Raw genomic sequence first — 14,280 nt, forward strand, 5'->3', positions numbered from 1 at the left:
GGACTGGTGCACTTCACAAAATAGATGGCATCATGTGGGAGGGGAAATTATGTGGATATTTTGAAGCAACATCTCAAGACATCAGTCAGGATGTTAAAGCTTGGTCGCAAATGGATCTTCCAAATGGACAGTGACCCCAAGCATACTTCCAAAGTTGTGGCAAAATGGCTTAAGGACAACAAAGTCAAGGTATTGGAGTGGCCATCACAAAGCCCTGACCTCAAACCTATAGAACATTTGTGGAAAAAACTGAAAAAGCATGTGCGAGCAAGGAGGCCTACAAACCTGACTCAGTTACACCAGTTCTGTCAGGAGGAATGGGAAGCTTGTGGAAGGCTACCCGAAAAGTTTGACTCAAGTTAAACAATGTGAAGGCAATGCTACCAAATACTAATTGAGTGTATGTAAACTTCTGACCCACTGGCAATGTGGTGAAAGAAATAAAAGCTGAAGTAAATCATTCTCTCTACTATATTATTCTGACATTTCACATTCTTAAAATAAAGTGGTGATCCTAACTGACCTAAAACAGGGATTTTTTACTAGGATTAAATGTCAGGAATTGTGAAAACTGAGTTTAAATGTATTTGGCTAAGGTGTATGTGTACTTCCGACTTCAACTGTATTTATTTGACTGTTTTACTGCAATGCTGTTATGGACCACTAGAAAGTTATCCCTCGGGGCAGGTTTGAGATCAGTTCCCCCTCCAGAATCACTCATAAGGACCAGGTAATAATAATAATAATAATAATAATGATACGTTGGTGGGTGATTATACCTGTCCTATTTCACACATGTACAAGTGTGTATTAATATACATGTGTGAATTGGAAATGTTTTTTGTTTTTTTTGCATATCCCAACTACAGGTGTTGAATAGCTCCTCTCATCACTTGTACAAAATATTTTTTATTTTATTCAACTTTTAAAATTAGAATTAATTAGCCATAATTAGTCACGTCTTTTATTTTTTATTTCTACATATGATTGTCCCATTGCCTTATCCATAAAATGTACTTCTAGATTTGGCTCTTGGCTGTAACAGAATGGAAGTCTAGTCGGTGGTAATATTTCCATTGAGTCAACATTTCGGATGTTTGAGAGGACAGCTCTTGTTCAGCCACATTGGTACCCAAACCTATAATTAAACTTTTAAAAAGAGAGGATGAGGAGTAGCCTACCATCCATTTCGCTCCTCGTCACCGCTCAGCTCTTCTTTCCTCTCGCATCACCCTGTCTCACTGATGATGAGATCTATCATCAGTCAGCCAGGCAGGAGGCGGGCTCTGATCACATCCGAACAATCAAACATAACTGACGTAGGCTATACTTCATCGTCTTTCACCTCTCAAATGATTTGAGAGATTTTTCATAATCTCTCTGATTTCTATCATTCGTTTTATTATCCTTATAATCTCGTCATATTTTGCGTTCATGACACGGTCGGAAATTTGACATTTTAGTTTGATATTCAAAACAGGCGGCTGTTTAGCGGTTAGACAAGTACGTAGATTTACTCACCTATGTCAAATCGGTATTGTTTTGACTCCCGGGAGATTCATATGAGCGCTCCGCCAGTGATCCGACCGCCAAGTCCCCTGTCCCCGGGGTCCAATGGCATATCTTTCCAGATACAGATCGGGTTGAGCCGCGAGCCTGTTCTTTTGGACTCTGTCGACTTCAGCCTCGCTCAGGTCCGGGAGATGGCATGCTCCATCGTGGACCAGAAGGTAATATCCTATAACTTCTGTAGCGCCATTCTTATTATGGATTTAGTTGGAAAACATGTCATGCACAGATATAGGCTAGGTATTAGTGAACTATTAACTTTTGCCTACATGTTTACATTTGGGTATACAGATTTCAGTCTATTATATTGCGTGACATAATCCATACCACTGGTCACAGACCTCAATTCAACGTTTATTCCACGTTGGTTGAACATATATTGTATTGCAATTACATAGAAACAAAGTTAATTCAACCAGTGAATGCCCAGTGGGATCTGACCCAGAGCCATACAGTAGGTCATGTTTGCCTAAACATTACATTTTTTGTGTGGTTCCATTCTGATAGGACAAACAACTCAAAAAAGTCCATGGTCATTCTTAGGCAAAATAACCAAGAAGGAAATAAGTGGCTACAGTGTACACTTTTTTTAGACCCCCCCAGTTGAGCAAGAGTAGTGGCAGCAAGGGAAAGAGACTGGTGAGAGGAAGTGGTTTCTGATAGAATTACAGGGGGGTGGGCAGCTACCCCACAAATGTATTGGTCATGGAAATATATACCTACAAAGAGGGTTTTATCATTACGAGAGAGGAAAAGTTCAACATAAGAAAGGAAATGTTAAACAAGCTAAGGACATTAAGAATCCAGATGTTTAATAAAGTTGTAATTGATCACTGATTAACAACATGGTAACTACAGGTGTAGAATCTTACATTGAGCCTGTTTGCTTCAGCAGGAAACTAATCCTGCAGCAACAGGTTGATACATTTTTTGTAAGGGAAAATCAAGTCTGAAATGTCAAAGTGGAAATGACAAACTTCAGAAGCCTTTTAAAACCTCAAATACTCTACAAGTTTTACATTTCCTGCATTTCAGGAATGTTCTCTTGCAACACAGTGATCAAATTAAGATCCCACATCTGTAAGTATCTCATAATAGCTGTATGTTCACACTTTATTAGAGACTATTTTACAGCTCTTTGCTGTGCTGCTGGCATGCCAGCACCACCCCAGTGCAGACTCTCAGTAGGCCTACACTACTGGCTCTGCTTGAGCCTAGTCTATAGTGTGCTCATTAATAATGACAGGCTCAGAGGGGGAGGATGTTTAAGTTTTGACTGTGAAGGTTTATATTATAATGTTCTATACTGTGCCTATGGATGCGTCGCAAATAGTACCCTAATCCCAATATAGTGTACTACTTTTGACCTGGGCCCATAGGGAATAGGGTGCCATTTGGGATGCGAACTATGTGTGTTGTGAGCATGGTGAGGAGTTATAGTACATTCCATGCACAGAGATCACTGACATTGTAAAACAGTTTTGAATAACAAGACAATTATCTACCATTCGAGCATCTGGTGATCACCTCCTTCCTCCATAATCATCAGGCCTGTTGTAGCCGACATGGTGTATGTATGACCATCTATTACTCCAAGATCTGAGGTCGTATAAACCCCTTTCATATCTAGAAGAAAAACACCTATTCTTTATCATAGCATCTTCTTTATAGGTTACCGTATTTTGTTTATATCTGAAAAGGGTATGGGCTAAAAAACACAGTTTGTTAAAACCCACCTGAAAACTATCTCTCAAAGACAATTTTATGTAGGCCTACATATGTTGTAACTTGATAGTTTAATTTGGTGATGACGTCTTTACCCACTGGGCACAGACTTCAATATAATGTCTATTCTACATTGGTACAATGCCATTTAATTGAAATGACGTGGCAGCAACGTTGATTCATCCATTGTGTGCCCAGTGGGTATAGTCTCCCTTCATTAGTTTATTTCCGTTTCAACATGATACCGTTTCCACAGGCCCAAGTTATTGTAATTGGTCATATGAGAAGTTATCTGTAACACATATAATGTTCCTGGTTTGCACGTCTGTCATCCTCTGAAGCATATGTGTTAAAATGTAGGCTTTTGTTGTTGTCTAAGGGTTACAGTAGTAATACTGACATGACCCTAGAAAGCAGAAACACCTTCTGTCCCAAGGTTATTAGTGTGTGTTGGAAAATGACACTAAATTCTTAATTAAGTAAGGCACAAAATATACATGAACTACAGGACATTGTACCTCAACACCTTGTTGTAGACAAATTTGATCACAGAGAGAGGTTCCCTCTCGTGTATAGATGCTCAGAAACACTAATTTAAATATTACAAAGTGAGGTGAGATCTTAAAATGTGTGTGTGTGTGTGTGTGTATGGGGGGGGGTGTATATGTGTGTGTGAGTGTGTGTGTGTGTATGGGGGGGTGTATATGTGTGTGTGTGTGTGTGTGTGTGTATGGGGGGTGTATATGTGTGTGTGAGTGTGTGTGTGTGTGTGTGTGTGTGTGTGTGTGTGTGTGTGTGTGTGTGTGTGTGTATGTGTGTGTGGGGGGTGTGTGTGTGTGGGTGTGTGTGGTGTATAAAGTGACAAAGCTAACAGTATGCAACAGGGCCTAGACACTGTGCATTATGAGAAAGTAAGTTTGATTTCACATTAGCATGTCCTGGGATGGATCAAGTTGACTTTATAGAAGTTAAGATTTGGCCCTAAATGCCTAGAATTACTAATCAAATTGCAACTGTACTAAAAGCTAGTTTGGCACGATGATTGGTCTTTCCAGGATAAATGACCTCCTTGGGAGTGGTTGCATCGAATGCTTGACAAATTCAAAGTCCAATCAAAGTTTACAGCACTACTCTGGCAGCTCTCTGGGTCTTCTTTGCCAACTTAAAGAAGTCTGGTGTGCCGATTAGAATGTCTATTTATAGACCAAAGTATAGAGATAATCTTACTGTGGCAAAGAGAGAGTTAGATCATTTAAGGGCAATGATGATATTGATAGTCATGTCCAAAGAGGAGTTCCTTGAAAGGGTCTTGTTATAGCTTAGATGGACATGTCAATAACCTTCAATGACTGTCTGTCTGTCTGAAACTGATACTTATACTGATTCAGACACTGAGTGCAGTTACATGCACAGAAGAATGTGATTATTGTGTGTAGTCAGATTAATGTAATAGTTAATTAAAACGATTGCATGCTTTGCAGGAAGAGGCGGCAGGGTAGCCCAGTGGTTAGAGCTTTGGACTAGTAACCGGAAGGTTGCAAGTTCAAATCCCTAAGCTGACAAGGTACAAATCTGTCGTTCTGCTCCTGAACTAGGCCCACTGTTCTTAGGACGTCATTGAAAATAAGAATTTGTTCTTAACTGACTTGCCTAGTTAAATTTAAAAAAAGGAACAATTACCTGTTTCTATGGACACATTGGAAATCAGGCTACCTGATGATACTGCCAATGAAAATAAACATGTTGTCTACATGTTGTTTTTGGGAAGCATGTTTGTTTCTGAGTTCAGACATATAAAGTTTGTATGTGAAAACGACTTGTAAGCAATTATTGTTCCGGAGGCTCACTCGCGCTAAAGAGGGAGGCTCACTCGGCTGGTGCTAGCACATGTGCAGATCAAATACACCGCTGTGCAGATCAAATACACCGCTGTGCAGATCAAATACACCGCTGTGCAGATCAAATACACCGCTGGAATGATGGTTAAGGTGTTTAATAATTCAACAGATTGCTCTGAAAACTAGGTGTTTTAATCGGCGTATGCTTCATTCAATTTTGACCTTACCCCAATTAAGATAAGCAGAGTAAGGTGTTTATTGTTTAATCTATTGTATAATCTGACTCCTGCCATAATGAGTTTAATTTTGAATTATTAGTGTGCATGTAAACATACTCACTGTAAAGTTCTGCCTTTCAATTATGTTGTGTGGTTTTTATTACAGTTATAAAATGACATGCGGAACGAAGATTTACAGTAGTAATCTGTAGTTAAACAAACAGAGATCCAGATGTAGAATCTTAATTTGAGCCCGTTTCTTACAGCAGGAAAATAATCCCACAGCAAAAGGAAATGTTAATTATTATTATAATTAATGGACATTTTTGTAGGGGTTGATATATTTTTCTTAAGGGAAAATCAAGTCTGAAATTTCAAAGTGGAAATTACAAACTTCAGAAGCCTTTTTAACCAGGAAAGTTATCCTGCAACAGGTTGATCAAATTAAGATCTGTATAGTATGCAGATGTAGGTGTCCATGATGTATATCGGATTGTCGTGTCATCCTCCACCTAACATGCAAGTCCTGATCCAAATAAGATCTTGCAACCATGAACCAGCATAACCATTACTATTGACATGGCATGTATGAGTGTTGAACAGTCCTTTAATAAATTCACCCGATGTTGGACAGAGAAACGAGGATGGGCAGTCACCGCCTTGACCTCTTCATTACTTCTTCAACCAGGGTCCTGGTTCCCATCAAAAGGCTGTCTAATAGACCTAATAGACTGTTAACAGGCCATCACATTGGAATCCACTAGAGCCAAGCGTTATCAGGACTAATTAAAAGGATGGTGCCTTTGTTTGAAGTTTTACCACCTTTTTACATTACCACTCTTTACAGCTCTTTTCATTCAAGTGTCCTTATTAATCAGGTGGCACCATGTTAGTTCCTCACAGGAAGTGCTAACTTCCTTGTTCAGTCTGTGTCAGTCCATAAGTAGAGCTGTGATGGGAGCTGTGATGACCACATAGACTAAGCATCCATCCCACAAGTTCTTCAACCAACCTCAACCTTCCATTACAATTATTCTACTTCTTCTTCACACCAAGCTTTCTTTATTTCTTCACCCACAATAATAACCACTCATATTCAACACTGGGATGCTCTCATAAATTCATAATGTCGTGAATATGGTTTGAGAAACAGAAGTAATGTATGTTATGTATTTGGAGATAAAGATGGTGATTTTTATATCATGATGATAGCCAATTCTATTTCCCTTTTTCGCTACGACTGTATGGTATACATCTGGTAGTTTTGAACTTTCATCCCTGGTGTTATACAAATGAGAAACATTAAACAAACATTATCAAGTTATAGTTTACTATACGTGTCCCCAAGATGAAATTAATTAGCAAAATGATTACATTCTGTGGTCAGCTCCCCAAGGTTTGTCTCCTAGTTAGAGAATGGTCCCCCAGTTGCTTGGCAACTGATTTTGATTGCCTGTGAAGTATCCATATGAGTGCCATTATCCTGATGAGAGCCATGTGCAGTAGGGTCACGTACTAGCAGACACACACACACACACACACACACACACACACACACACACACACACACACACACACACACACACACACACACACACACACACACACACACACACACACACACACACACACACACACACACCTTGGGAAGAACAGAACCGAAGATGAAGGTTGTGCAATGTGCATAGGCCATTGTGGGGCAGCTGTTTTGGAAAGCATTCTAAGCACCATGCATCTTCATTAGCATAAAAGAGATGCTGTAGAGGGTCACCATTCCCTTTGAGGATCATGGCCCTTTTCTGCCCCAGCACTCTCATGAATGCTCTCCCCTTAGTGTCGGCACCATAAAAGCCTTCTTTGGTCTCATCTGCTAATTAACTAGGATGTACAGTATAAATCTGTAGTGTCGACTTTGTGTTATCTAGTGTGTTCTTACAGACTAATATTCATCCTCTCTGGTTGCACCCTTTAAAGCTGCAGTCCGTAACGTAAACAACTGGAGGAATGGAACTGTACTAAAATTACATAGATGCTGCTATGGATGCAAGGATTGACCATCCATGAGATGCAGTAACGTGTTTGTTTACACTTGCAAACAATGGAGTAAAATATTATTACCTTTTGGGTTCTGATGGAGTGTCATGACATATGAATAAGATTAATAGCTATATAACATACATTTAAAAGTAAAAATAAATAATTTATACCAATTCTGGATTTCCCCTTTAATATTGAATATTTATGCTAGTGACCCCCCCCCCAATTAAAGAGCATTGTACTGATCCTCACCACTGAGAACAGGTAGAGAAAGGCAACAAAATACCTCTGCCTGACTGTTAATTACTTTAGTAATTAAGTAAACACTGCACTCTCAATAATTGAAATTACAAAAAAGAAGCTGTGGTTTCTGTCAGTGTTGGGAAAAATTCAAATCGATACTACAGCCTCATAGCACTCACGTCTGTAGCCATGAAGTGCTTTGAAAGGTTGGTCATGGCTCACATTAACACCATCATCCCGGAAACACTAGACCCACTCCAATTCGCATACCTCCCCAACAGATCCACAGATGATGCAATCTCAATTGGACTCCACACTGAACGCCTATGTGAGAATGCTGTTCATTGACTACAGCTCAGCGTTTAACACCATAGTGCCCACAAAGCACATCACTAAGCTAAGGACTCTGGGACTAAACACCTCCCTCTGAAACTGGATCCTGGACTTCCTGATGGGCCACCCCCAGGTGGTAAGGGTAGGCAACGACACATCTGCCACACTGATCCTAAACACTGGGGCCCCTCAGGGGTGCGTGCTTAGTCCCCTCCTCTACTCCCTGTTCACCCACGACTGCATCGCCATCATTAAGTTTGCTGACGACACAACGGTTGTGGGCCTGATCACCGACCATGATGAGACAGCCTATAGGGAGGAGGTCAGAGACCTGGCAGTGTGGTGCTAGGACAACAACCTCTTCCTCAACGTGAGCAAGACAAAGGAGCTGATCATGGACTACCGGAGAAGGAGGGCTGAACATGTCCCCATTCACATCGATGGGGATGTAGGAGAGCGGTTCGAGAGCTTCAAGTTCCTTGGTGTCCACATCACCAACAAACTATCATGGTCCAAATACACCAATACAGTTGTGAAGAGGGCACGACAATGCCTATTATCCCCCAAGAGACTGAAAAGATTTGCATGGGTCCCCAGATCCTCCAAAATTTCTACAGCTGCACCATCGAGAGCATCCTGACTGGTTGCATCACCGCCTGGTATAGCAACTGTTCGGCCTCTGACCGTAAGGCAGTACAGAGGGTAATGCGTAAGGCCCCATACATCTGCTTCTGTAGTTTGTCATTTCCACTTTGGAATTTCAGATGTGATTTTCCCTTTCGAAAAATGTGTAAACCTCTACAAAGATGTCCGTGAATTATAATCCACATAATGATTCACCTTTCCTGTTGCTGGAGGCTTTTAAAGCTGTACTTCTTGTTGACGTAATTCATGCTAATGTTGGATTTTTGAGCTAATGCCCAATTGACTCCCATTCACTCCTTGCGGAGTGCACTCCTTGTCCCAGAATCAACTTTTTAGGAGATGGGAAACTCCATTGGAATCTTATTAACGGCCATTGTGTATGTTGGCCACACATCATCAACGGGCCGCGTTGACTAGATAGAGTTCAAACCATTTTTAAGCTTGAAGGGTTGTTACACATACACAATGGCCGTTAAAACGATTCCAATTGAGTTTCCCATCTCCTAAAAAGTATCTCTGTTATGGTGACAATGAGAAACTATGAGAACTATGATTAAAGAGAACTATGATTGAATATGGTGTGAAATTATTAACCAAGAACGTATTCTCTTTGTCGACTATAGTTGTGTCTGGGAGAAAGAGTGTAAGAGATTAGTAGAGGGTACAGTACATTAGATTAGTCCATGTTAGATTCAGGTGTTAAATATCTCAAGTGTTTGTTAATTAGTACAGTCCATACTGCATAAGATCAATTTTATATACATACAATATACATACAGTGTACATACAGTATACATACAGTGCATATACAGTATGCGTACTTATTTAACTAAGTGAGTGAGCACTCCAGACCCTTGGTTATTCACTGTAAAATGAAAAGTACAGTATAATAACAAGTAGGAATTTCATTTACAGTGAGACATGTTAATTGATTTTGTTCCGGTCCAGTCTTTATAATAACAATGATTTTCTTTTCTCTACTGGTTATGGACGCCCACCCATCATACCCCATGGTACCAATCATTTCTCAGCTCTTTAGTAGCTATCTCTCTAGCTTTCATATCAGACATTCTCTCTTAATGCATGCGTCAAGTCTAGAGTTATAAAATATTAACTTTCCCAAATTAATACCGGTTAAAAGGTTCCAGATTTCCTGTTTATTCCCTTCTGATTCTGCGATTTTTTTTAGGAATTTGGAGATAGTTACTGGAATGTTGCAACTCTATTCAAATACACTAGTATCCCTGAAGAGTTACATAAATCACATAATAAAAATAAAAAAATGTGGCAGGGTTAGTCTAGACTAGAGAGTTTGCCTTTGAATTGCAATTGTATGTGTTGTGAGCAATGTGTACTGCACCTCGTATCACTCTGAGGGCTAAAATAATAGCAATAGCTGCAGCAACAGCTCTTCTATGTCCGCCAGTCATAGGGGTTTGTGTGTACAGAGTGAGGCAGAGAAACAAAAGCCCAGAAGTGTAACAGTATTGACCAGTGGTTGTCACACCACAGCCAGCAATACTCACAGTGAGAAACACATGATCAACCTCTGCTCATACCATACAGGGATAATAACCTGGCTGAAGATGTTTACATTTTAGCAGACACTCTTATCCAGAATGACTTACAGTAGTGAGTGCATACATTGTCATACTCCTACTCTATTTGCCTATAAAATAAAAAATGACAATGCATGACATATTGTATACTGTATCATAAAAACTTTCTTTGAGGACCTAGTTACAACACCTAGTTATAAATTACTGGTTTACAGGCCACATCAGCCCTGCAAGTCACATTATGCTCGCTTGCAAAGTGATGTGTAATTCCTATTGGAATCCAGCTAGAGTGAGGATATCCAACAATTGGAACTTTTAATCAACCTCAACCTGCATACAGAATGACTGCCAGGGTAGAGCAGATTGATTAATCAAGTCATCTAAACTGGAACAACCATCTTAGTAACAGGGCTCAATATTCTCCTACTTTCTGCTCAATAAAATCATCAAAGTGCTACATTGAAAGACAGAAATCATGGCAAAGATTTCAATTACTGTACATCAGTACTGTATATGTAAAAGGATGGAGGGAATAATAAACACATGTACAAATATTCCCATGTAGGTACAGTTGAAAACATTCTCACCTATATTTTTAAATGTATCATATTAAAACTCCTGATGTTAAAGTTGAAACACTTGAGGTAAACACTAATGCTCTGGCACTATTTCAAAGAAAGACAAAAACATGACAATAAAAAAGCTTATTCAAATTCAGAAGGGTTACAAATAATATTCAGTGTACCCTTTCTTCCAAAACGGTTCTTATGTTGTTTAAGGTAGAAAGAACCCTCGTCTACTAAAAAGGGTTATTCAGATGAAAACGGCACAACCCTATCCCTCTGCACAGAACCCTTTTGGGATCCTTTTGAAATGTAATGCTTTGTACAGTCGAGTTTGACAATATCTCACCTTCTGTGGTGACAAGGGCTTGGACAAGTCAGGCAATCTTGAGGCGTCTCTAGCTGTATGTGCTATACTGTGTGTGCTATTTAGTATCAACCAAGCCACATCCACACCTCTGTCTCTTGATAGGGAGTTCCTTTCCATTTACACAACTCAGTCAGGACTCTGAGACAAAGACCACACTATCTCTTCGGTAAAGGTGTCAGTTAGTAAACACAAGGAAAGGTGTATGACTTTTTGCGTAATGCACTGTATTTTGGGAGTACATGCCATTTCTCATGAGAGGAAGGTGATCCTATAAGATTGTCAGGATTTGTAAGTTGCTATTCGATTGAAATGGTGTCCATTCTATGTGATGCAAGGCTTATATTTACAGTAACTCCATTATTAAAACGAAATAGTCAGCAATATACGCCCACAGTATAGTCGTGAGGTACAGGCACTGGAAATTGATCCATAACATGAAACAAAAATACATTAACAAAACAAAGAGGAAATTGATATCAGAGCAATGAGCCTGTTATGTGAGTCGTTCCACCAATTTGGTGCCTTTTGAGTGTACTGTAACTTTGAGGGGAAAAAAACAGTTGCTTTAACCTCATTTTAACATTCTGTCATAAAGAGCACATGATCAACTTCATAAAAAACAAGTTTTTCCATATCAAGAGGTTAAATAAATAAAAATATATAGATATAGTATTATAGTATACCTGTAAAGTGGCCAAAAAAGTTACAGGGTTGACCGTAACAGTGTTTACCATTTTTTATCCTAAATCAGCCATCCCCTTGTGACAGGGGGAATGGAAGCTTGTTGTGTGCAACCAGGAGGGGCAAAAAATGTATTGCTAAAACATTTCTAGCCTGTCTATCTATGGGTAGCAGGGTTGACGTGTTATTCTAGCCTGTCTATCTATGGGTAGCAGGGTTGACGTGTTATTCTAGCCTGTCTATCTATGGGTAGCAGGGTTAACGTGTTATTCTAGCCTGTCTATCTATGGGTAGCAGGGTTGACGTGTTATTCTAGCCTGTCTATCTATGGGTAGCAGGGTTGACGTGTTATTCTAGCCTGTCTATCTATGGGTAGCAGGGTTGATGTGTTATTCTAGCCTGTCTATCTATGGGTAGCAGGGTTGTATTCTAGCCTGGGTAGCAGGGTTGATGTGTTATTCTAGCCTGTCTATCTATGGGTAGCAGGGTTAACGTGTTATTCTAGCCTGTCTATCTATGGGTAGCAGGGTTGATGTGTTATTCTAGCCTGTCTATCTATGGGTAGCAGGGTTATGTGTTATTCTAGGGTATGGGTAGCAGGGTTGATGTGTTATTCTAGCCTGTCTATCTATGGGTAGCAGGGTTAACGTGTTATTCTAGCCTGTCTATCTATGGGTAGCAGGGTTGGGTAGCAGGGTTGTGTTATTTATTCTAGCAGCCTGTCTATCTATAGGTAACAGGGTTGATGTGTTATTCTAGCCTGTCTATCTATGGGTAGCAGGGTTGTGTTATTCTAGCCTGTCTATCTATGGGTAGCAGGGTTGACGTGTTATTCTAGCCTGTCTATCTATGGGTAGCAGGGTTGACGTGTTATTCTAGCCTGTCTATCTATAGGTAACAGGGTGAGCAGCCTGGGTAACAGGGTTGTTATTCTAGCCTGTCTATCTATGGGTAGCAGGGTTAACTAGCCTGTCTATCTATTCTAGCCTGTCTATCTATGGGTAGCAGGGTTAACGTGTTATTCTAGCCTGTCTATCTATGGGTAGCAGGGTTGATGTGTTATTCTAGCCTGTCTATCTATGGGTAGCAGGGTTAACGTGTTATTCTAGCCTGTCTATCTATGGGTAGCAGACGTGTTATTCTAGCCTGTCTATCTATGGGTAGCAGGGTTAATGTGTTATGTTCTTCCCACGCAGTCTTCCACCACAAAACACCAAGAAATGCCCAAAAAGAGTAGAACCAGCCCACCTGCTTTTACGCTATTATTTTACCATCAGATGTTCAATGTTTCTTTTGGGGAAAAAAGTAATAGTTTCACAATATTAAAACGAGAGTTCAGATCACGTGACAGGGTTAACCTTAAAATGAGGGACAGTTAAAATGTTTTCCTTCAAATGAATCACTAATCACATTAAATAACTAATGATCTTCAGAAATAACTTTTTCAAAGCAACAAAATAACTAGGGCTTTACAATGATGGTGAAAACCTGGAGACATTTTGGGGTTAGGGGGGTAAAACTCTTCCTAGAAGTCCACAGATGGTGCACAAAGGGACATGTGAAAATGTATAATTTTTTGCACTTTATTTTATAAATATTCTTATTGAATTGTGAATGTGATTGATTCTCCATGTGGTTAATATATTATTATTATTATTATTATTTCTGGTCACATATACTGGATAGATGCAAAAGGGCACTTTTTTTTATTAAAGGGCACTTTGTTGAAAATGTAATGTTGATGCACAACTTCTACTTAAAATATCAAAGTCACTCATTTCGTGGAACGACCCACGTCCATTTTGAGAGTGCTTGTGTTATTCTTAGTCTTTTTTTCCCACTCAATTCTGCTTAGTCACTCATTTCCACAAAACTGTGAAAATTGGATTTGTTTTGATTTGAAATAGGTTGTGTAGTCATTGTGTACTTCCTTTGTCAGAGCAGTATAGCATTTGGTTTTTCTATTCTTGGGCGTTAGTTTAGAAACGTTATGACCACGGTGACATTTAGACACTTCTATCCACTGAGATGTATACAGTACTGCTGCAACAGACTGCTCTCCCACCACTTAGACACTTTTTGTTCAATTGCAGCTGATGTGCATATTCAATTTTAAATCAGATCATTTCGCCATGATTATACTTGGACATGGAACTCGACTTAAGCCTTGTTTATACCTGCCGCTAACATGCATCCTTTGTCTTGATCATATCCGGATTTTGATTGTGCACACATTTTCAGAAATATGTCTACACAATGTATTAAAATGTGTCTCATATCTGTCCACTTTGCCCACATTGTGACCAGATTTCCTGGGCCTATTCTTTCAAAACATCATATTTATTTATTTATTTTAAGACATAATTATAATGATTAAATGGTTTCACTGTCCATATCTGTCTACACTTGTAAGATATCCAGACACAATGCATGCTTGACTACCTCCAGAGCTGGTCATGAATATCTGATCACAATCAGATCAGAATGCATCTTTTAATC

The 14,280-nt window shown here is 39.5% G+C and overlaps 1 protein-coding gene across 1 annotated transcript in view; it reads left to right on the top strand.

Moving 5' to 3' along the window:
- Positions 1-1,281: 1,281 nt before the first annotated feature.
- The window catches only part of LOC112256830 (serine/threonine-protein kinase D1-like), a 50,370-nt gene continuing 37,371 nt past the window's right edge, over positions 1,282-14,280 (top strand). Inside the window, exon 1 of the mRNA XM_024430362.2 lies at positions 1,282-1,730. Coding sequence (XP_024286130.1) covers positions 1,524-1,730 — 207 coding nt within the window. The 5' untranslated portion in view covers positions 1,282-1,523. The remainder of the gene's footprint in view (positions 1,731-14,280) is intronic.

This window comes from Oncorhynchus tshawytscha, linkage group LG08 (genome assembly GCF_018296145.1).
Source record: "Oncorhynchus tshawytscha isolate Ot180627B linkage group LG08, Otsh_v2.0, whole genome shotgun sequence".
NCBI lineage: Eukaryota > Metazoa > Chordata > Actinopteri > Salmoniformes > Salmonidae > Oncorhynchus > Oncorhynchus tshawytscha.